At 40.5% G+C, this 24,015-nt stretch overlaps 1 protein-coding gene across 1 annotated transcript in view; it reads right to left on the bottom strand.

The window, feature by feature from the left end:
* The window catches only part of ube2f (ubiquitin-conjugating enzyme E2F (putative)), a 71,453-nt gene that overhangs the window by 20,440 nt on the left and 26,998 nt on the right, over window positions 1-24,015 (bottom strand). Inside the window, exons 5-9 of the mRNA XM_075479095.1 lie at window positions 20,900-20,967; window positions 16,235-16,305; window positions 15,882-15,939; window positions 5,608-5,640; window positions 3,391-3,453 (exon numbers count right to left, since the gene is read on the bottom strand). Coding sequence (XP_075335210.1) covers window positions 3,391-3,453; window positions 5,608-5,640; window positions 15,882-15,939; window positions 16,235-16,305; window positions 20,900-20,967 — 293 coding nt within the window. The remainder of the gene's footprint in view (window positions 1-3,390; window positions 3,454-5,607; window positions 5,641-15,881; window positions 15,940-16,234; window positions 16,306-20,899; window positions 20,968-24,015) is intronic.

The raw sequence follows: 24,015 nt of genomic DNA, 5'->3' as shown, positions 1-24,015 counted from the left end.
GACTTTGCTTTCTTTAATTTTGTTTCTCTCTCGGTGCCGGATATTCATATTTCCAATTTCTCATCCTCCATTATCTCAAAAACAAACTTTGGTTAAAAAGTAGCCCGTATAAGCAACGGTTTTCAACATTTACTGCTAAAAACAGTGAGCAACAGTGAAGCCCTGGGTTTATCACGCTGCTATGCAATAGAAATACAATTGGATTTTTTTTTTTTTTTACTGGTGTTATAACTTGACTGCAGCCTTTCTATCTGAGGTATTGAGTTTTACAAATCTCCGGCAGTTCAAAAAATGACTCATGACAGGTCTATATCTAAATACAAGATCAGTACTGAATTGTAAACAAAGGAAAGTGTTTAGAAAAACACTACCCATCGAGTGTTTTTCTGTCCATTTGGTGTGTGTGGTAGTCTGAGCTCAGTTTGCTGTATGTACTAGTGTGAGCTTCCAGGTTAGGTTCTGTATGCTGTAATGCAATGATAATATACTTTAGGGGTAACTTCAGCAAAGGCACTCTGTTCACTACACCTTTAAACCAGTTGCTAAGAAAAGAGCTGTGAATTCATCGCATTAAAGGAAGATTTGCAATGTCTCTCTGGGGCACTGTGGCTAAAGCATGTTAAAAATGGTACATTTCCTTTAACCCATTTAGGCCTAAGACGCCTGGAAAAGAATGCCTGTAAAACCTATGGGCGATTTCAGAAAGACCCCCTAAAACCTGAAGTTTTTCTGGAAATTCAGCAATTGTGTCTACGCCTACTAAATGATTGATTTCTCAGCCTCTGTGGCAGATAGAAACAAAATTCAAAAAGTATTTGAGAGCTTACACCTGTGGCTTTCTTTGGAAATTGAGTTTATTTACATAAACCTTCACGAAAATAGAAAATGTAAAAAGTAAAGTGCAGGAACAGCACTATTTTCAATAAAAAAAAACAGTAATACAATAAAATAAAATTTAATTCTATATTTAAATTATTTATTTATCTATTTATTTTATCACCAGTAATCTCTTCGTACTGGCAGCACAAGGAGTCCATACACATTCTAATAAACGTTTTCATCTCCGGCACAGTTACGTGTGACCACCTTGCCATCTTTGCTGGAGCTGGAGTCTGATGTACCTGCTCACTGTCTCTATTCGTCTCGGAAACGAGATGCGCCCAAAGCTCCTCAGTAAAAATATGATTAAATGCCTGCAACGGTGTGGCATCTGCAGGTAAATTGACTTTCACCCCTGGTGTGCGGTTGAAATCTCTCCGTCGATTACGGTGGTAATTGTCAGTCTTCCACTCACATTCAAACCCTTCAAAATCATCCTCAAACATATGTGCTAGCCATAAACTCGATCAATTGGGTCAGCACGTTCATCAGCATCATTAAAGCCAAGAAACTCCTCACAATCGCTACCGTCTGAAATGTCTTCCCACTGAAAGTCCTCCATGCTTGTTCGATGTAACTTAACTTCAAAACAATGACACGAGGAACATGACGACACTCTCACATGTCTATTATAATGCCTTTAATTGGCGCAGAGGTCAATAATTGGTGCAAAACAACCTTATACATGAAAAAGACGTGTACGCTTTCCCGGCCTTAAAGGTAGAATAACGCAACAGCGCCCCCGGCTTTAAAGGTAGAAATGCGGCAACGCTTTCCCGGCCTCAATGGGTTAAGAGACAAAAATGAACTCCCTTGCACTAGCTCATCCAAAATTCTCTGATGTAGACTATGATGTATGCAAAAACAAAGGCTGTACAATAGGACATTTGATACTATCTGTACTATCAGTATATTTTAGATAAAAAAAATGTAAAAAGTACTAACATAAGTCAAGCGCAAAGCTATGCAAACTCAAGAGATCTCCTTTAATAAGATGATTTGATTTGCAAACTGTAGATGTTGCCGTCTACTGTAGAAGCACTAAATTTAGAAGCTGTACATGACCAAGTATCTCCTTTTAAATAACTCCTCTGCAAACCCAGCTTTGGAGATCGACACAGTCATCCTTTGTGTCAGAACGGCTACATTGCACTCTTTTTCTCCAGCCACTATACCAGACTAAAGCACTATCTACTGTCCCATAATTCCACCTACAAAGCAAGCTAAAGCATCACTAAAAGCTGCAGCAAAAAATGTAGTATTTTCCTTAGAGAATATCACCCAAAGCAAGGATGTGAATATGATTAGGTCTCTAAGCACTTCTGAGACATTAAGGAGATGATTCACAAGTGTATCATATCAGTGGCGGCTCCTGACATTTTTTTTAGGTAGTGCAATTTCCAGTCTGTGAAAGCTGCATCAGAGCGTGCTGTGCGAAGCTGAACTGATTGCACTGATGAAAACCTGTTATGTTCCCACACAGGAAGTAAAATGTCCAATCGTCCAGAAACGTCTTGTCTTCTTTAAATAAACACAACGCAGAGTCGAGGGGTTATTTGGTCTGCCAAATAACCAAAGTGACTCTGCAATTTCCCCCGTTATGTCCATAAGTACCATAAAAGTCCATAGGACTGAGGTATATTTGTCTCGGTAGCATAATTTATTGTAATAATTTTAAATAATTTTTTGTTATTTTTTGCATAATTTGCCAATCAGTTAATATTACACCTTAACCATTATTTATTTTCCTCATATTGTTCCAGGATTCTATGAGATAAGTAAACACATAAGCTCTTAATGATAAGATTCATTCAATTTTCATTCTAAAGAATGTAATTAAAAGGACAGCATATAAATCCAAGTCAAGTGTTTATGGAAGTTTTGGGAAATATGACTTAGAAAAGTATAACCAGTTGTCAAACATAGTTAAGTGCAGCTTACTTATGTGAGATTTCTCTTTTTTTTAAATATAATACTGCACCATTAACAATGAATGTGTCATTATACAATCTGCTATCATTGTCAACATTATATAAAAGATTTAAATCATTACAAGTCAATGACTGAGCACAAAAGGGTAAGTTATTTAGCTACATCAAATATTACCTGGAAAAATAGCAGGGTTGGTGGAGCCCTGGGTTTCATCTTTGCCTCGCAAGGCGAGCCCGAAAATCCTGCAAAATTCTTCCAAACTTCCTTCTCTGCATTAGTACGACAACTAAAGGGTACTTCTGTCAGAAACACTAACGTATTGTTGCACTCGACACTCGCCATCTTCTTCATAGAATGTCTTTTTTTTTTTTTCTTTATTGAAAACCACAATGTTACAACAAGTAGAAAGTTCATGGTCCCGCGCAACAGACATATGACGAAAGCACGTTGTCCCCTATGGAGGAGTCGCCACTGTATCATATACATGTCAAAGGCTAGAGAGACTGTTTGTGTTGGACCTTAATCTAATGATCAAACAGAATTAAAGATGAAGTTATTATCATCCTAAATGCACCTCACCTTGTCTCTCAGATGATGTTCTGCGGCATCGATGTTCAGAGGGTCATCAAAGTTCAGCAGGTCCTGAAGAGGAGAAAAGAAAAACAGTCCTTCGATAAACAAGCCAAAGCAGCAACGGTAAGGCAGCGTAAAAATACATCTTCTGTTTGAGGCCAGAAGCTCTCTCATTTAATTCAAGCACTTTCAGGGTTCAATACTTCTTTCTGTGGGTCAAATGTTGTTAATTAAGAAAAGCTGCCATGGGAAATTTAACCCAGTGCAAAGTAATCCCAGCTTCTGGCACTGCGACAAACAAAACGGCAGAATAACACGATCGCCTTAGAGAAACCACACACAACATGAGAGGCAAGAGATTTTTATAGAGATAAAATGTAGGATGGCCTGAAAGGTCAGATCCTGATTAAGGGGTAAGAATTATGACATGACCATGTATCTGTGTAGATTACTATCATTATTATTAAGTTGAAAAAACATTTCTGATCAATGAGATGCCTTTAAGCAGCAGAATAAAGAGCACAGTGGGTAGGCTGTCATGTGCTCGCTGTTTGCAGACTACAAAGAGTAAATGTACCGTAAAAGTCTTCATTTTTTACCTTACTAATAAAAAGACGATGCAGGTTCAAATTCAGTGTGGATACACAACCCTTAGAGCTAAATGTGTCCAACTACATTTATTGACTGGACTAAGGGTCATAAGCTCCTGGGTGTCCTCATCCATTTTACAAATACGTTTGAAATGAGACACAACTGCTGTAAAAGCAGAGAAGCAAAACCATGGAAAAAAAAAAGCTCTTCCATGTGACGGGAAGGATGTTAAAGGGGAAGTTTGTTTTTTTAAACCTGGACATTAGTAAATGAACTGTGCTGCAGCGGCATGCGTCGCTGAAGTCATCCCACGAGACATGTGTGTAGAAAGCCCCGATAAGCCCCCCTGTAGCCCCGGATAACAACAACATGGCAGCTATGAGCTAACAGTGCAATAGTATGCGTTCATTCATTCATTCGTCTTAAAGTATGGGTGAAATAAAGACAGATAATGCCTTACTTAAGCCTGGTTCCCACTATGCAGTCCGGTACGGGTCGGTACGGGTCGGTTCGGAACGGTACGGTAAGGTACGGGTCGGTACATGTCGATTCGGAACGTTACAGTACGGGTGGGGTTGCTTTGGGTCCAGCTTGCGTTCCCACTGTACAAAGGGGACCCTCCGGGGTGGGCGGAGTGCGTGCCGAAGCGTAAATAGCAAATAACAGCAAATAACAAATAGCACCCATAATTTCGAACCACCTCCAAGCTTCTTCAGCTTAATGCGACACTGGCTCGCGGTCAGGTTGAAACCACTCTCTGCCATTTTTGCGGCAATCAGCTGGAAAACTTTTTTGTTTTCGCACAGCGCCATCGAGCTCCTGCTGCACAGCCTCCTCACCAACAACGGAGAGCAGAGCCTGGAACCGGTCCTGTGTGCTAGGTACCCCAAGCAGAAGGGTTACGAAAATGGTAACGGTACGGATCGGTACGCTTTCGGGGTAGTGGAAACACTGAAATAAGCGAACCGTTCTGATCCGACCCGTACCGGACTGCATAGTGGGAACACGCCATTAGAGGCTGTATTGTCTATGCCCTGTTCTCTCCCGTTATATGTATATCAAGGATCTCGAGTTATCTAAATATCTTCCGAAGGACGCCGACTTTCACCAAACTGTTATCGGTGAGTAGATGAAAGTATTTTATGCAAGAAATAAGGTCCAGGTTTAAAAAAAAAACAAAAAAAAAAAAAACGAACTTCTGCTTTAAGGACAATGTCGAGCAGTGACGAGGGTCAGTACATTCAAGAGCACCATCATGGTCATCAGTGGTTTTTTCTTTACTTGAGAGATTTACGTCAAAGGGAAATTCAATGCGAGTGTATGCAAGGGTGTCCTTGTCCATCTGTCTTCGTGAGGACAAACTGGGGTTTTATATGACTGGGGTAATTACATTTCTGAGAAGTGAGTACGTTCATTGGTCCTTGTCTTTTCACAGAGTTTCAAAGACCTGTGTAAGGGGTAAGATTTTGCATGGCTGTTAAAACTATAAATAGGTCTAGGTTAGAGTTAGGCTAAAGGTACGTTTTTGGGTACTAATAGTTAAACTTGGGGTATGCAGTGAAGGAAAACAGTGTATCAATTACATCATCTAGAGACTGCTAGTGTGTCTTAAATAAAAGTAAGTAAACTTACTGTAAACAAGGAGTTCAATCCCCAGACCACATCCTAGAAAGAAACAACAGAAAAACATGAATGATGTACGAAGTATACATTTTAATTCTTTTTTATAACCACCACAAGAATATGAGTTGGTCACCAGGGAACAGGTCACTTAATTTTTACAAACTATATTGATGACATAATTTGAACCACAACATAATGATGCACCTTCCAACCAGACAACTAAATATAAGAGTTTTCATCAGAATAAGACACATGAAAAAGTCGGAACATCCCCGGGAAACTTTGAGCTTTGACATGAGATGGTCTTTGAAACAGTGTTAACAAGTAAAAGTGAAATGCTCACATAATACCTACAGTGTCTTGCATAAGTACTCGCACTTTAACATTCTTCCCTACTTTGTTCCCTTACAAACTACAGTTAAAATTTACTGCGAGGTTTTTTATTTCTATGTTTGCAATTATAAAATGAACAAGAGAGGAAACCAAAAAGAGTTTAACGCTCTGTTCAACGCACACAACGTTGTGTTATTCCTTCAGTTCTGAATACAACATCCCTACAGTTGGATGTTGCCACCACCGAGATTCACAGAGTGTTGTCAGGGTGTGCCTGATGGCCAAAAAGTTCAGCTTTCATCGGATCTAACCAGAGTTACCTTTCCCACAAGCTTGGGGTGTCTCCCTTTTGGCCAACTCCAAAAGTGAATTCTCACTTTTTTTTCTTTAAGCAATGGCTTTGTTTTCCAAACACTCTTCCATAAAGCCCATCTTCATGGCACCTTAAGGAGTCTGTTTGGCAACCTTTGCCTTGGAGCTCCGCAGCCCCTTCAGGGTTACATTTGGCCTCTTTGTGACCTCTCTGATTTGTGCCTTTCTTGCCTGGTCGGTGTCTTGGCAGGTGGTGCCATATTCTTTGCACTTTTCAGTTGTGGATTTAATGATTCTCAAAAAGATATTTAGACTATTGTGTTGTTGTTTTTTTAAATAATACTTTTTTGTAAGATTTCAAGTGACAGAGAGAAAATGGTTTGTCACCTGAAGCAGTTTTGGAGAAAATATAAAAGGTATTTATAGTCAGTGCTACATTATGAAGTTGAATTTTCAATTCTAAAAACATTAAAATAGACTGCCCGTCCAAAATAAAAAAGTCACCACCTGAATTTAACTAAGCAAACAGGTAAGAGCCTCCAGTTGGATAATTACTGGCTATTTAGTTAAATGAAACTAAACATTTAGTTATGAAACCATAACTGATGCAGTGAGTAACCATGTCGAACGACACATCCTGTGGTCATGGAAAAGATGTTCATCTGTTTCAGAAGGGTCAAATTATTGTCATGCATCAAGCAAAGAAAAAGGAGACTGCTGAAACTGCTAAAATTGGCTTAAGAACTGTCCAACACATTATTAAAAACTGGAAGGATAGAGGGGAACCATCATCTTAGAGGAAGAAATCTGGTCAGAAAAAAATCTTGAATGATCATGATCAGCGATCACTTAAACATTTGGTGACGGTGAGGAGATGAGCTGCTGAGATCTCACGAGAGCTGTGCGTATTGCGTAAGTAACATGGCTGCATACTGGTAAAACAAACAAACAGGCCCAACTCAGGCCTGAGTTTTTTTTGCGGGGCTTGCGATAACGAAGCAATGTGGATGTAATGATATCGTGCTTTCTAATTCACGGCGTGCACATGTCATGCAAGATTGAAACAATAGCATTTATTGTCTTCACGGTAAAAGGGGTGGTGTATTAAAGTGTAACTGTAACAAATTGTATATATAAAAAAATAAAAAAAACCTTTGGTGACATCGAATCATAAAAAAACGACAGTAGAACTCACGACCCATTTAGGCCGGGAAAGCATTGCCGCATTTCTACCTTTAAAGCCGGTGGCGCTGTTGCGTTATTCTACCATTAAAGTGATAGCAAGGCTGCTCAATTTCTCCATAGATAAAATAAATTCACAACTCTACAAAATAAAAATTCATAAAAAATCATGTAGAATATAGCATGTACTTTGTTGTCTACAGTAGTAGATCAACCCTCATCTTACTTTGAAGCTCCCAGATCAAGGAAGTGACGTCGACGCAGCTTTAGCAGCAGAGAAGCTATCAGGCTTGTGTTGATAATAATAAACTCCTGGACTATGTACAAACTTCCAATTGCATCGTTTTGTGAGTACAGACCATATTTGTACTACTGTAGAAGTTTGGTGTCATGGCATGTGATTTTAGTGTGGTAATTTTGGAGATAACGCCAGGTTCCATTAGCGCTTGTACTAAGCTATTCGCGATAACTCAGTAACTCAGCTGATGTTCAGCCAAGATCGAAAAAACTTCGGGTGGGCTACTTGGCTGGATGTCACGCTTCAAATGACCCCAGGGTGAATCTACTCTGAACTATCACTTTAAGACCGGGAAAGCGTACACGTCTTTTTTCATGTATAAGGTTGTTTTGCACCAATTATTGACCTCTGCGCCAATGAAATGCATTATAAAAGACACGTGAGAGTGTCGTCATGTTCCTCGTGTCATTGTTTTGAAGTTAAGTAAGTTACATCGAACAAGACATTTCAGACGGTAGCGATTGTGAGGAGTTTCTTGGCTTTAATGATGCTGATGAATGTGCTGACCCAATTGATCGAGATTTATGGCTAGCACATATGTTTGAAGGTGTCGATAACGAGGATGATTTTGAAGGGTTTGAATGTGAGTGGAAGACTGAAATTACCACCGTAATCGACGGAGAGATTTCAACCGCACACCAGGGGTGAAAGTCGATTTACCTGTAGATGCCACACCGTTATTTTATTTTATTTCATTACTGTTTTCTAATTGAAAATAGTGCTGTTCCTGCACTTTACTTTTTACATTTTCTATTTTCGTGAAGGTGTATGTAAATAAACTATATTTCTAAAGAAAGCCACAGGTGTAAGCTCTCAAATACCTTTTGAATTTTGTTTCTATCTGCTACAGAGGCTGAGAAATCAATCATTTAGTAGGCGTTGACACAATTGCTGAATTTCCAGAAAAACTTGAGGCTTTAGGGGGTCTTTCTGAAATCGCCCATAGGTCTTACAGGCATTCTTTTCCAGGCGTTTTAGGCCTAAATGGGTTAATAGAGACAGTATTTTAACATTTCCACGCGCACAATGAGAAGGGAACTCAAGGGATTGGGACCAAACAGCTGTGTAGCCTTAAGAAAACCCCTGATCAGTGAGGCTAATTAGAAAAAAAGGGAGAACAAAGATTGGACTGTGGAGCAATGGAAGAAGGTCATGTTGGCTGATGAGTCCAGATTTACCCTGTTCCAGAGTGATGGGAGCATCAGAGGTGGATGAAGGGATGCACCCATCATGTGTAGTTCCTAACCTGTGGGGACAGTGCTATGATCGGGGGCTGCTGCAGGTGGTCAGGTTTAGGTTCAGCAACCATTATGAGCCCAGAGACTGAGGTCAGCTGACTACCTGAATATAGTGAATAACCAGGTTATTCCATCAGTGGATTTTTTCTTCCCTGACGGCACGGGCATATTCCAAGATGACAATGCCCGGATTCATCAGGCTCACATTGTGAGTGTGGTTCAAAGAGTGGTTCAGGGAGCATAAGTCATCATTTTCACACATGGATTGGCCCCACAGACCCCAGACCTTAACCCCACTGAGAATCTTTGGGATGTGCTGGAGAAGACTTTGTGCAGCAGTCCGACATTCCCGTCATCACAACCATTCACAAACTCTGCACAGAAGTAAATGTTGTGAGATTGCAGAAGCTTATCGAAACGATGCCACAGCAAATGTCAGAGCTAAAGGCGGTCCAACAAATTATGATAGTGTTTTTAGAGATTTTTTTTTTTTGGACGGACAGTGTATTTTACATGTTCTCAATTAAAGTTCTTAGAAGAACTGAATCGGTCAAGGAAATTGCGATCCACACCTCTTTAGGAGAAGAAACTCATACCAACTGTGAAGCATGGCAGTGGAAATGTCATGGACTGGGTTTGCTTCACTGCCTCGGAGCAGTTTGCGGGGCAGCTCGCAGTCACTGATTAAACTAGTGACTCCGCATCACAAGATGTGAGGCTGTCTGTCAAAAACTGAACTGGAAGTTAACTCTTCCACAAGATAATGATTCTCAGTTCACTTTCAAAGCCACCCGAGTATATCTCAGTAAACAGAAATTAAGTGGAAAGAAATGTCTTGGGAGGGATTTTAAAGACGCAGTATATACAGAGAAGAGTGGTTAAAACTGTCTGAGACTGGTGAACAATTATACAACATAGGAAGATTTTTCTGCTGCAGGGGCAATACTACGCCCTGAGACCAAGAGTGTTCTTACTGATTCCATGAGGGAAAAAAAATAAATAAATAAATACAGTAAATAAAAATAATTAAAAAAAAAAAATCACTAAAATGCTAATTTTTCATTAGGCAGCCTAATTTTATGCAACACCCTTTCACAGATATGGCTGCAGATTTTCTACAGCTCCCTTCAAACAAAGCAACTGAACAGCCGATTTATCCACGCATCAAATCTCTCAACCTCTTGTGACTATCTGTTTTGAATAAACCAAAGTTCTTTTAAGCAGTGGCTTTACATTAAGTTGGGTTGTAGCTGTATTCTATATGCAGAATAACAATAAATGCATCACCATGTGTGTTTCTATTTCTGTAACTTCTGGCTTTCATTATCTTTCAATTTCTGTTTAAAAAGGACAATCAGTCCAGTCAACTTAGATCCAGTTAAAAAACAGCACAGACAGTCACCAAATATGAACCCAAAGGAGGACATCATGAAAGACTAAACGGACTTAAAACATCGTTTACATATCTAACTGGGAGCTTCTGCATTTGTAAATTAATGTCTTTAGGGCTCTGTTCGGTTATCTTTCATTCATTCCACATGCATGCTTTTAATTTGCAGAATTAAACGAAGCTATGACTCGTGAATGCTTTGAAATGTGACAACCATGCCGTTCTCAAGGTCTGTTTTGTGTAGTGAGAGATAACAGCCAACAGAAATTGTACCACACAGAATCTAAGGGGGAATTAACATAAGCTGACACAAATTGAAAAATCGCATTTCAAAAACATACAAAACTTTGGTCTGACATCGTGATGTTAAACAGTGGATTCCTGGTTAAAAGTATTTGGTCCAACTAAAGCTGAAGGAGCACAAACAGAAAGCCAATAAGTGCCTTGGGCAGGACTGGTGCTTTCTTTTTCACTGCACTCCTGAGACATGGCTGATGGACAGCAGATAAAGGAAGATCTTCAGCTGTTTACCCCTCATAAAACAGGTACAATGGCATGGCAACAGATCTGCAGCGACTTTAAGTGACATGTTATCCAGGTGGACATGCTGGTCTAAAGAGACTGGCAGGGTTCAAATTCTCAATGGACTCTGATCAGATCAGAGTCAGACTGAAGGAGAGTAAGGAGAGCTTTCACTTCCGTCTGGTATCAGAAAAGCTCAACCTGCATTAAAGGGATAGTTCGCCTCTTTTGACATGAAGCTGTATGACATCCCATATTAGCAATATCATTTATGAACATTGACTTACCCCCCGCTGCGTCCTGTGAGCCGAGTTCCAGACGAGTTTTGGCGTTGACGTTGACAGCGTTGGCTAGTTGGCTGGGGCTAAAAAAGGATTTTGTGTTTTGACCAGTGGAATACACAAAGCTCCTTTTCTTAATTTTCTTTTTGTTTTTCTACAGAGTCGGTTTGAATTATTTTTCTGCTCCGTATGCATAATTGCAAAGCGTCTTGCTTCTCAAAACAATATGCTTTCAAAAGAGTAATACATTTGCATCACAAAATCGTCGATCTAGAAAAAGTCAGACCTCACATCGCTTGGCGCTATTTTTGCCTCCCATGATGGCGTTGACAGACTACCTTCATCAACACCAAAACTCGGCTGGAACTCGGCTCACAGGACGCAGCGGGGGGTAAGTCAATGTTCATAAATGATATTGCTAATATGGAATGTTATAAAGCTTCATGTCAAAAGAGGCGAACTAACCCTTTAACAAATGATGCATACGGAGCAGAAAAATAATTCAAACCGACTCTGGAGGAAAACAAAAAGAAAATTAAGAAAAAGAGCTTTGTGTATTCCACTGGTCAAAAGAAAAAATCCTTTCATCAGCATTCCACCAATCAATCATGAAAGATAGACCAGTCAAACGCATTGAGAAGCTTCACTGAACAAAATGTATTTTATGTCACTGACTGAACCTTCCAGGCAGCCGAATTATTAAGGCACAAATCCCATCGCTTCTATTTCAGATTTAATTCCAGCTAAGGGCATCTCTACACATTTCATATCTACCATTGTCAGCTATTACCCAAAAGCTGTTTTATTTATATCCAAGCCTATTTAAATCGCAATGTCAAAAACTGAATTGGTATTAACTTTTGTAGATAAAAGGCAAACCAAAACCACGTTCCACAAATAAATAAAAGATTCCACCATAATCATCACGCTGTCTGTGAAAGGACCCTTGATTTGGACTCTATTAACACTGCGAAAGAGCTTCTTAACAAAAACAAGTCTAGGTTAAGCTACATGAGCTCTATATTTCTGCTAAAAAAAGCTAAAGTTTTTTAATTTAAGTGACTCCTGTAAAGGTGTTTTATGTGTGGGTTGGAGAGGAGAAAAGGCTTTTTTCTCACATATTTTTGTGCTCTCACTGTGACACTTGGTGACGCACATACACCCAAGCTCTCTCGTGCTTTTGACTGCATTCACACCTACCTTAAAGCAAACAAGGAGCACTTTTCAAATGAAACCGGGCACATGCACCAACAAAAACCGACAGACAGGAAAGGGACAGAAACGGCCAAGCTGACAAATGTATGATCATCGATGCGAATTCTTAAATTCACCTCAGACCTCAAATTCAAACGGCTGCTACACTAAACCTGATTTTGTAACCAACCACCTAGATGATAGCTGTATTAATGTACAAGCTTACTACACGGCACCCTGTGGTACCAGACAATCTGTATGCAAATGCCTTGCAACATAAATAGAGGACTAGTTTCAAATCTTTTCATCCAAAGTGGAGAATTCATCTGCCCAAATTCCATGACACAGAATCCATAAAAGTTACTTATACCTCACCTAAAGCACTTTGAACTCTTTTGTACATAAAATGTGCTGTACAAATAAATTTGACTTTGACTCAATGTCGAGTGGCTGTTTTACAAAGCAGTGACAAACACTAAACCCTTGAAACACCATGTCCTCATCCTGTATGCAATGTCCTCTCAGAATCAAGGTCGAGGTAAAGTATTCAAAGCAACAAGGATGCAGTGGGAAAAAATATTTCTTATCATAATTCATTCAAGTTTAATACTCGAAATGAAAATACTGATTTAAATACACACAAGATTCGAGCATCTGAATGTCTTTATACATTCCAAAGGTGTTCCAGTCTTTCTATTGAAGACTCCCTACTGGTGGAGACAATGCAGAATAAATGCCAGCTAAGAACAGGAGGATGTGATGAATTGTGTTTTTTTTGTGTTTCTACATTTGAATTATGAGGCAGGAAATCCGATCTGAAGCATGGCATCAAGGTGCCGAACAGGGTGTCTTCTTGACTGACTGTTAATGGAGTTAGTGAATCAACCTCAACCTCGAAGTCTGTTTTCCATCAGCTGTGCAGTAATAAGGCTGCCCTGAAGAGTTGTGGCAGGAACTTGTGATAATGTCTGCTGTGTGGAAAACAAGAGCAGTCCAGCAGCCACTTGTAAAGCATTTCACAAGGCTTTAGTGACTAAGCTTCATTGGAATTTGCAGCAGAAAATGGACATTTCTCTTTTCTAATTGCCAAATCAAACAGATTTCAAACAGATCATGAGGAGCGATAAAACATGGTCTCACCAAAGAGTTGCTTTGTAATCTGTAACCCAGTCAATATATTTCTAATTAAGACGTGACGAAGAAAGTTTTGACATACTTTCAAATATCCTCTTATGTCTTAACTGCCACAGGTGTATCAAACCAAAAAAAGTGAGAGGAGAACATTTGAGGATGTGGAAAATAAGGTTTGACAAATAACATAAAGAACAGCTCATGAGCATCTACGTTATGGCTTGATCATCTGGCACTGAAGAAATAAAAGATAAGCCATGGCTTCAAACACATACATCTGCAATGTCTATAATGACAAAAGCAAACGAGTGCAACTGAAGAGAGGAATGCTGATGAGATGTTGGGTCTCTACAGAGAAGTAGAGACTGTTTTAACAAGGAGGGCAGAGCTCCATTAAGTTCAAGGCCACAGTGTCTATCGGATGTAATTTTGGTAAAATCTTCATTAAAGATAGCAGAGACAGTCCTCTTTTTAAACTTCAGAAACTACTTTTTTATTACCTGATAAAAGAGAAGTGAGTGAAGGCATGAAAGTCAAGGCATTATTTTATGTGCAAATAAAAAGTATCTTATTTGTTCATTAAGATACCATCCATCCATCCTCTACCGCTTCTCTGGGGATCGGGTCGCGGGGGCAGCAGCTTGAGCAGAGAAGCCCAGACGTCCCTGTCCCCGGCCACTTCCTCCAGCTCTTCTGAGGGGACCCCAAGGCGTTCCCAGGCCAGCTGAAAGACATAGTCTCTCAACGTGTCCTGGGTCTTCCCCGGGGTCTCCTCCCAGTGGGACGGGCCTGGAACACCTTACCAGGGAGGCGTCCAGGAGGCATCCTAACCAGATGCCCGAGCCACCTCATCTGACTCCTCTCGATGCGGAGGAGCAGCGGCTCTACTCCGAGCCCCTCCCGGATGACCGAGCTTCTCACCCTATCTCTAAGGGAGAGCCCAGACACCCTGCGGAGGAAACTCATTTCGGCCGCTTGTATTCGCGATCTCGTTCTTTCGTTTCGAGGGTAGGAACGTAGATTGACCGGTAAATCGAGAGCTTCGCCTTCTGGCTCAGCTCCTTCTTCACCAGGACGGGCCGGTGCAGAGCCCGCATCACTGCGGACACCGTGATGATATAATGATGATTTTCACGGTGTTTACTGCTTGGAAGCAGGGGACTGCTCGGTCTGCACTTCGGTCCGCACAGTCTAAACCGGGAAACAGGCGCGAAAATAGCGCCAAGCTATTTGTGAGGTCTGACTTTTTCCTGGAGAATGATTTTGTGATGCAAATGTATTACTCTTTTGAACGCATATTGTTTTGAGAAGCAAAACGCTTTATTTTTTTGACCCCAGCCAACAGCTTCATCAACACCAAAACGAGGCCGGAACTGGGCTCACAGGACGCAGTAGGGGGTAAGTAAATGTTCATGCACGATATTGCTAGTGTGGGATGTCGTACAGCTTCATGTCAAAAGAGGCGAACTATCCCTTTAACCCTCAGCCTCTCGCACCAGCTCAGGCTCCTTCCCAAACAGAGAGGTGACGTTCCATGTCCCAAGAGCCGAGGATCAGACCGCCAAGGTCTCCGCCTTCGCCTCCCACCCAGCTCACATTGCACCCGACCCCCTTGGCCCCTCCCACGGGTGGTGAGCCCGTCGGAAGGGGGACCCATGTCGAATTTTCGGACCTGTGCCCAACCGAGCCCCATGGGCACAGGCCCGGCCACCAGGCGCTCGCTGCCGGGCCCCACCCCTGGGCCTGGCTCCAGGGGGAGGCCCCGGTGACCCACATACAGGCAAAGGAAGACGTTGTCCAAATTTCTTTTCCATCATAGAGGGTCTTGTGAGCTGTTCTTTGTCTGGTCCCTCATCTAGGATCTGTTTGCCTTGGGTGACGCTACCAGGGGCTTAAAGCCCCGGGCAACATAGCTCCCAGACTCATTGGGGCACGCAAACCCCCCCACCACGGTAAGGTGACAGCTCATTTAGATGATGAGAAAGATTTTTTCCCACTGAATCCTGAGAGAATGCCATGTTTTCAGAGACCTTGTGTTTTATTTGCTGAACTTACAAAACACCCATTGTCAAAGTGAGTCGCAATCCCGTCTTTTGTAATCTGAAGTGGCCACTGTACCAAGAGGTTTACAACCCCATAACACATGAAGTCTTCAAAGCTTGTTACAACTATGTTGCCATCGCCGCAAGATGTCAGACTGAGCTCTCTGAATCACCTGAGCTCTCGTGTTTCTGTCGCTGCAGATAAGTATAACCTTAATCGTGAACATGGCCCGAGCACAATGAAACCCTCATTTTCCTCTTCAAGCATACACGGGAGTAACAATATGCTCAATGTTTTTCGGGGGAATTACATCCACTTACATAAAAACACATTCTACCAAATAGATGAAAGTGAATTACCTTTAACGTTCTGGTCGGGGCCCACCCTGTGCCATCAATAGAATGTTCCCGCAATAAGCTGCAGAAAAAAGGTTAAAAGTGTGGTTACAGCCATTTACAATAGTCAATACTTTTCGCTGTGCTGCATCTCTTATTATGTAGTGTAAACTTCTTATTGTTATTCCCCCCATGCACTACAACAAATACTGGTAATAAGCAACGGGATGTCCACAATAAACCCACAATGAAAATAATATTAGTGAGGGTTTTCCATCAGTTTCTTAGTGGGAAGAACAATGTCACAAAATTTGAGACAAAAGGAGGGAGAATTTACACAAGTAAGGAGGAGTCACGGAGGAAATGTAGACAGTTACCTCAAACAGATCTCTCCGTTTTCTGTGATGTTTGGATGCCATATTCTGGTCAGACATCTAACTTTTGGAGGCTGGAGGATGACAGAAAAAGCAAGAAACTGAAGTGTTTATCAAAAATCTTAATCAATTTTGAATTGAGGTTTAATAACCATTTTTTATGTGTCAGGTAATCTGTTGAGATTGTAATATTTAAACCACACTTTAGGGAAAAGAATAGATTTCTAATTATCTCAAGATTAAACAAATTTTAGGCATCAAGGATATACAGTTTTGTTTGCAGAACCAAAAGTAACTTCTGAACTGTGGCAGAGCTGAGGAAAAATAAGGAGCAAGTAAATATGGGAAAACCAATGAAGAAAGGTGTGGAATGGCCTCAGTTGCCTCCAAGCAGCAATGCCTCATTTGCCGCATTCGGACAGAGCAGTTCTAAGAACGCAGTTCTAATAACGCAGTTCTAATAACGCAGTTCTAATAACGGTCCACCACAAATTCCTTTCTATGAACTGCCCTTCCCCAGGGGAACTGTTTCATTTTATATTCGCACATGAGTCGGGACCTTGATAGGGACTGATGCGACGCAACAGTCTGCGACGGTGACGTGTTACTTGAACGCCACATTCAACAACGAAACAAAACAAAACAAAACCCGCGAAAAGAACACCATGAAGCTATCGTGTTCATGGTCTGCATGACGGTATTATTAATCATGGACGATCCCATCGGGCGTCTAACATCGAGGCTGGAAGTCAGGAGACAAAGAATCGAGCGCAGGCCATACTTCTTCGTTTCATGAAGGAAGGAGAGCAGAGCGCCGCAGACAAAGGAGACCACGTGTAAGTTTAACTTATTAAACACGTGTCCGTGTCGTATGAGGAAACATTTCAGACGTTGTTCTACTGTTTACGTTGAGCAGATTAGGAACAGGGGCGTAGCTACTAACCACCAAACACCTACGTCATCTGTGTTCCTATGGAACCCAGAAAAGACCCAGCCTCGGAGAAGGAGCTAAAATGGTTATAGGAACTGAGGGTCATGGTCCCTACTTCCTGTTTGTCTGAATGCGGGGGGAAAACGGCCCTATTCCTGAAAAGGTTATAGGTTCCTACAGTGGGAATGCGCCTTTTGTGGCAATGTACTGCTCCCTAATTTACTAGGGTCAAGATTTACAGTCAACGTTCAATTCAGTGTCTTGAAATCCCTGCAGAATCACAGATTTCTTGGTCTTAAATCCTTTTCACTTGATCATCACAATGAGATGGGTCTTCACTAATGCAGCTGCATAAACAAACCTCAGTGTGTGGTGCTCATTTTATACAAGAAAACCATGTGCCAAGAGATTTCATGGTGCTTCAAATGGGATGTAGAAGCCAGAATCATTTAAGATTGAAAGAAAGTAGCTATTCACTCTGTCTCAACTGGCATCAGGCTTCCAAGACACCGGTGTACGAGCCTTAGGAGCTGACAGCGACAGAGGGCTCATATTTAACAAACCGGAGAAAGGAACTGTGTGCTGTAAGTCCTATTTCTAATTAGTTCATCTTTGATGTGTATTGATTGACCCTCCATCTTTTTATATAACTAATAGCTGAACCTTGGACATTAGGTAGTCTCTGGTCTTGTGTTAAAATTACCTTCTCTATTTTTGATAGACTCTGATATGTGATGGCAAACTTTACTGTACTGTAAAACAACAGCAGTAGTTACCAGAGACTAAAAAAGGCAGATGTTAGCTATCATCAGTAACTCACCGGAACATCAGTTCAGTACTCCAGTAATTTTCCTCACAACACAAATTAATTTGTCTCTGATGAATTATATTCATCTTTATCTCTGTGAATCCATATTTCTTATTGTTAAACTGGTTCAAGCTTGGCTGCTCTACCTCATGCTACTGCTGAGCTGTGTTTTTTTAGATGTACAAAACTCTCAGACTAACTAACTGTCCATCCATACAACAGTTTTCTGTTCCTAAACCAGGACAAGTGACCATGTGACAGGGGCAACAGTGTGACTTCTCAGATCTCCCCCTCCACTGCCACCTCCTCCATCTCTTCCAGGTCGACACAGAGATATTTCCCAAGCCAGAGGAGAGAGGTCATTTCTTAGGTGGGTCTAAGGCAGTGGTGTCAAACTGATCCGTGAAAGGGCTGGTGTGGCTGCAGGTTTTTGTTCCATCCCTGCAGCAGAAAAGCTGACTTGTTTCATTCAATCAACTGAGCTGGTTAAGACCTTCAGTGCAGACAGTTTTTTGACCAATGACCATGGCCTTTAAATTTCCAGACCCTCATCCCTGCTGCTGCACCACCCCAGTGCCTGATAAAAGATCTCAGTGAAGCCATTAGGACAACACCAGCTGCAACAAGCAAAGGTGCAATTCAACCAAACTGGATATTCTTTTGGGAAGTATTTAGAAATAGTTTCCATGAAGGTTATGAACAAAATTGATGCCAGAAGGCAACCCCGGCAAAGAGACACGAAGAGCATGTTTGATGTTCTGGAAATCAAACTACAAAATCAAGTGCAGAGGAAGGAGCACAGACACATTTCTTTACTCTCAACCCAGCAAAGCGGTAGACCTTTCAATACAGTTTAAAAGTGCACTGAAATGAGAGTTAAATCGTCAAGCTGACAAAATAGAATGTGAAGCATTACTATGAAACTGAGGAGATTTCAATGCATCCTTGAAAATATTTGCACTACTGTCATTAGGGCTGAGCAATTTTATCAATACTGCGATATATATCGATATTTCGTTTCCTGATAAAGTATCGATTTTTCAGCTGCGAGTATCGATTTATTTATTTGTTTATTATTTCAAGCAAACTTCATTGAAAAGTCAGACATTGCAATTAGTGAAAACACAGAACATTAAGCTAATACAATACAATGCCAAGGGTTCACATTATACAAAACAGTGATAGATTAGTTCATAAAAATGTTGTATAAAGTGCATAGCTCTCACGTTTGTTTTTGTTTGTCCGGCTGTGTTGTCCTTCCATTTCAAAGGACGGACCACCAGTCCAATCAGCGACGATTCATGTCAAATCACACTGTCCCTTTTTTCCCCCCAAAAAATGATGTAAGTGTATCGAATCGTATCGAATCATATCGTTGGCTGAATATCGTGTATCGTATCGTGAGATTAGTGTATCGCTACAGCCCTAACTGTCATACTGTTTATATCCATCCATACATCAGTTGTTTATAGATGGATAGGAACATTGCAACAATGATGCAAATAAATAAAAATCATAATAACCATCAAACTACACGATTTGTTTTAAGCTCATAGGGACAAAGTTGTTTCGTAACTGAAGAGACTGAACACAGTTTAGGTTCTGGCTTCCTGAACTCTCCCTGTATCTTTTGCTTGATGGTTTCATGAGTACTGGTAAAGAAAAAAGAAAAAAAAGGAAAGGGAAAAGGAAAATATAAAATTGACGATTTACACTAACAACTAACAGCTTTAGTTGAGTAGAAATGACAGTCATTGCATCGTTAGCAAATAAATTTTTTTAGAGAAACCAGGACAAGGGCTGATGAACATCAGCTCTGTTAGTGCTGATGTTGCATCTATATGGGGAAAAGGCTGAAATAGTGCAGCACTCTATCACAAAAAGACTTGTAGAAGAAGATTTGTTTAGTGAAAATTATTTCAAGTCCTTCATGAAAGTTATCGGGCTGGACCTCAGGCAAGACAAGGGGGGGGAAACTGTGTTCTTTGCATCGATGGAGCTCTGTGTTCAGGTGAAGGCAATGAAGATTAAAGATGGATAACAAGCCTTGGTGTGAAAGTGGTATCGGTACATAAACATATGTAGTAGAAAATGTTGTTAATGAACTGATGATCACTGGAAACGGACCAAACATCTGCTGGTGGTTATTTAGGTCATTTCTAGAAAGAAAATTAAGTGATTACAGAGAATGAAATAAATGAAAGAAAGGGGTATATTTTTATGCAGGTAAAAATGAAAAATCCCAACTGCAACAAAGAAAATCTGCCAGCAAAGACATCTGCTGTGGACAGTATGACTTTGCTTGTTACAAAAGCGAATTCCAATCTCTGCTTCACACAGGTGATCTTCTACAACAGTTTTTAACAATGCTGTCAACGCTGTTTCAATCTTTCTTAGTGAGCTGCAGAATCCCAGCCGATAAAAGAAACCTCAAGAGACTCTGATTTAAAGACTGATAAAAGAGGCAGGACGACGGGACTGACAGAGAAGGACTGTGGTGAACGATAGCTCTCTGTTCTCCCTGTTTCACAGAAACTTCTGTGTTGATACTAACTTTAAACTGATCACTGAAAAGTGGACCAGATATTTGCATAATGTTATTATTTGTCCAATTTAATCAAATTTTTTTATGTATGCACTCTTAAACCACATCCCTGTTATGTCTAAAATCAAATATAGGATTCCTGATTTTAGATATTTAAGTCGAAAAAGCTGTTGTTATCACACCAAGAAATAATAAAAATAGCATCATTATTATGAATTTAGGGAATTATTCACTGGGTCCATTTTCTTTTGTAGTACAAGTTTCTTGTGTTTACTTTGAATTGTAATATGTTTTAAATTTTTTAATTTGTATTCGGCTATCATACAAACACAAATGTACAAATGCCTTTTTATCAAACCGTTAATAAATAATTGAACTACTTACCACCATGTTATAGGCTTCAGGGACATCTATTTCAAATTGAAACCTTCCACTTTGGTAGTAGCCCTCATCTGAAATGAGACAAAGTGAAACAGAGGATAAGTAACAACAGACAGCCATAAATTTCTGCATAAATCCTGTGAAGAGGACCTTCTATCATAATCATTATCATCAGCATCAGCATCAGTGATTAGGGCAAAGAAATGTGTCATGAACACAGACAGCCTCCAGGCTCAGTGTTATCCTGGATGAATAAAGATGAAAAAAAAGCCTGAGCTTTGTGCATAAGCATGTTCTTTATCTACTGATGAGGATTTACGTGAAAAACAGAAAATCACAGAGGCCATGATCTATATTCCAAAGAGGACATCTCAGAAAATGCATCTTTTAACAGAGACATTCAGACTTCCAAAGTCCCACATTAATGTATCTTGTAGCAAAAATTATGGAATCAGCACAAGTAGAGGATGTTCACAAGGCCTTTTTATTCGGTAAAATAAAGAATAAACAGGTGTGACAAAAAATATTGAATAGCTGAACAATCTGGCTTTATAAAACATACAAAAATATTCAATAAAATAATTTTATTATTTTTTCAGATGAAATATTTCTGAAAATGGAATCACTTAAATGTGAGGATAAATCTATTGAATCATCTTGTAATTTACACTCCTACAACTAATACCTGCATAAGTCTGGATATGCAGATGATTCTGTAGTTAAGTCTGCAGTGCTTAAAACGCTGTGGCACAAGACTAATTCGAAGGAAACACGTCTCCTAACGAGAGCTCTCAAGCATTATGAAACTCCTTCAAGATGGTAAGTCAAGCCACAGCCTGGTAAAAGATGTTGGCTGTTCCCAGTCGGTCATATGAAGGCAGAGGAAGCTTCCCTCATACATTAGCAGCCATCATCTTCAACAACTAATCAACCAGCAAAAATACAAAGAGAGATAAGCTACTCAACAGCCCTGGGTCTTCTTTGTCATATTTTGTGTTTGATCCATCCATCTTGTAAACCCACTTTATCTGATTCAGGGTCGAGGGAGTCTATCACAGCTGCCATTGGCAGAGAGGCGGGGTACATCCTGGACAGGTCACCAGTCCATCACAGGGCCATTTTGTGTTCAATGATGCACCAAATGTTTTCAGTTGGTTAAAGGTCTAAAAACAGGCAGGCCAACCGAGCATCCGGACTCCCAGACACTATGAAGCCATTCTGTTGTAATAGATGCAGTATGTCATTTAGCATTGTGTTGCTGAAATTTATGAGGGCTTCCCCGATTAGGAAATCATCTGGATGAGAGTATATGTTGCCCGAAAACCTGTATATACCTTTCCAGATGTCAAAGTTAACAGCTCCATCAGAACTAATTCATCCCCATATCATCAGAGATGCAGGCATTAAAAATTAGCACTGATAACAAGTCAGATGGTCCCTCTCCTCTAGTCCAGAGGGCGCAGTGTCATCATCTTCTGACAACAGAATAGTTTGCCACTTTCTTTACATTATAGCACTTTAACCTGCATTTGTGGATGGCATGGTGAACTGTGCTCACAAACGATGATTTGAGGAAGTTTCCCAGAGTCCATGCAGTGATTTCCATGAATGACTCGTGCCTAATGTCAATGCAGTGATGCCTGAGGGCCCAAGGATCTAGATCCATCATCCCATATTCATTTTCAGCCATGTCTCTTGTACACAGAGATTTCTCCAGATTCTTCAAATCCTTTGATGACATTTTGTACTGTAGATGATAGAATATTCAAAGTCTTCATTGTTTTACATTAAGGAACATTATTTCAACCTGAACTTTTTAAAGATGTGTTGCTGCCATCAAATCCAAAATAAGCCAATATTTCTCATGAAATTGTAAAATGCGTTGTTTTCAACATTTTGTATGCTTTCTGTATTCTTTTGTGAATAAAATATTGGTTGATAAGATTTACAAATCATTGTATTCCGTTTTCAAAAGGTATTTTTACAGTGTCCCTACTTTTTTTGGAATTGGAGTTGTGCTATCATATTAGCTTTTTGCTTGCAATGTCTGATTAACGTACATACACACACACTAAATCCCAAAAGGGTCATACACACGCTCAAGCACAAAGATTGTGTGTCCTACACTGTCCCACAATACATTTACATCTACATTTAGTAATTCAGCAGCTTTTATTCAAAGCAACATACAGGTGAAGAAGAGTGTTCAAGCTTCAGTACAGTGAGAGACACTAGTCTACACATTACCTGCTAGATCTATTTAAATACATCCAAATGACAGAATGTAGGTAGAAATGAGTAGCCTGGCGACGCCATCCTACGTACTTCCGCCCAAAGATTTTGGCTCCGCACATAGTCTGGCCAAATCCCCCTACCTCGGTTCGCTCAGTGTTTTGCCAATCAGCAAACAGTTTTGAGTGGTGACGCAGAACTCACGCGTGGAGTCCATTGTAGTCCATATAATTGTAGTTCAACCGCAGCGGAAATAAACATGGGGACGGAAGAACGCTAGAAGCTATCCATGAAGTTGTCTCAACTCTGGAGATCATTACACAATTAAAACGAGAGCAAGAGGAATGCCTCGTCAATTTTGTTAGTGGCAAGGATGTCGAAGCTCTCCTTCCAACTGGCTTTGGGAAAAGTTTGATTTATCAAATGGTACCGGTATAATGAAAGCGGATGTGGGAAGCGTGATTCGCGAGCTAGAGCCTCGCGAGAGTAAGCATGAACCTCGGCGCATAACCAACGTCATTTCTAAACATTATGATTGGTTAAGGGAACTCCGTTACTCCAATGAATTTAAGTTGCTGGGTAAGGTCCCGCCCTCCATGGAAACGGATTCCTCTTGGGTTTTCCCAGACTGTTTGACAGAGTCAACAGTCGGCTTTCGCCCAGGCTAAGAAATGAGTACAAAAAAGCAAAGAAAGTGTGAGTCAGACATGACAGTGTGTTAGAGGTGTTATGGGATTGCTCTGATAGCAACTGGAAGCTTGTTACCATCGTGGAACCACAAACAGTTGATTAAGTCTGCCTTATGAATCAGGATGGCACTGCCAGCTGACATCTCTGAGAGGACTGCATTGGTCAAGAAGGAGTATAAGCCTGTTTGACTGAGTTTA

The sequence above is a fragment of the Odontesthes bonariensis genome, chromosome 12 (genome assembly GCF_027942865.1).
Source record: "Odontesthes bonariensis isolate fOdoBon6 chromosome 12, fOdoBon6.hap1, whole genome shotgun sequence".
NCBI lineage: Eukaryota > Metazoa > Chordata > Actinopteri > Atheriniformes > Atherinopsidae > Odontesthes > Odontesthes bonariensis.
The sequence above is the reverse complement of the archived record's forward strand: the minus strand, read 5'-3'. Positions and strand labels throughout refer to the sequence as shown.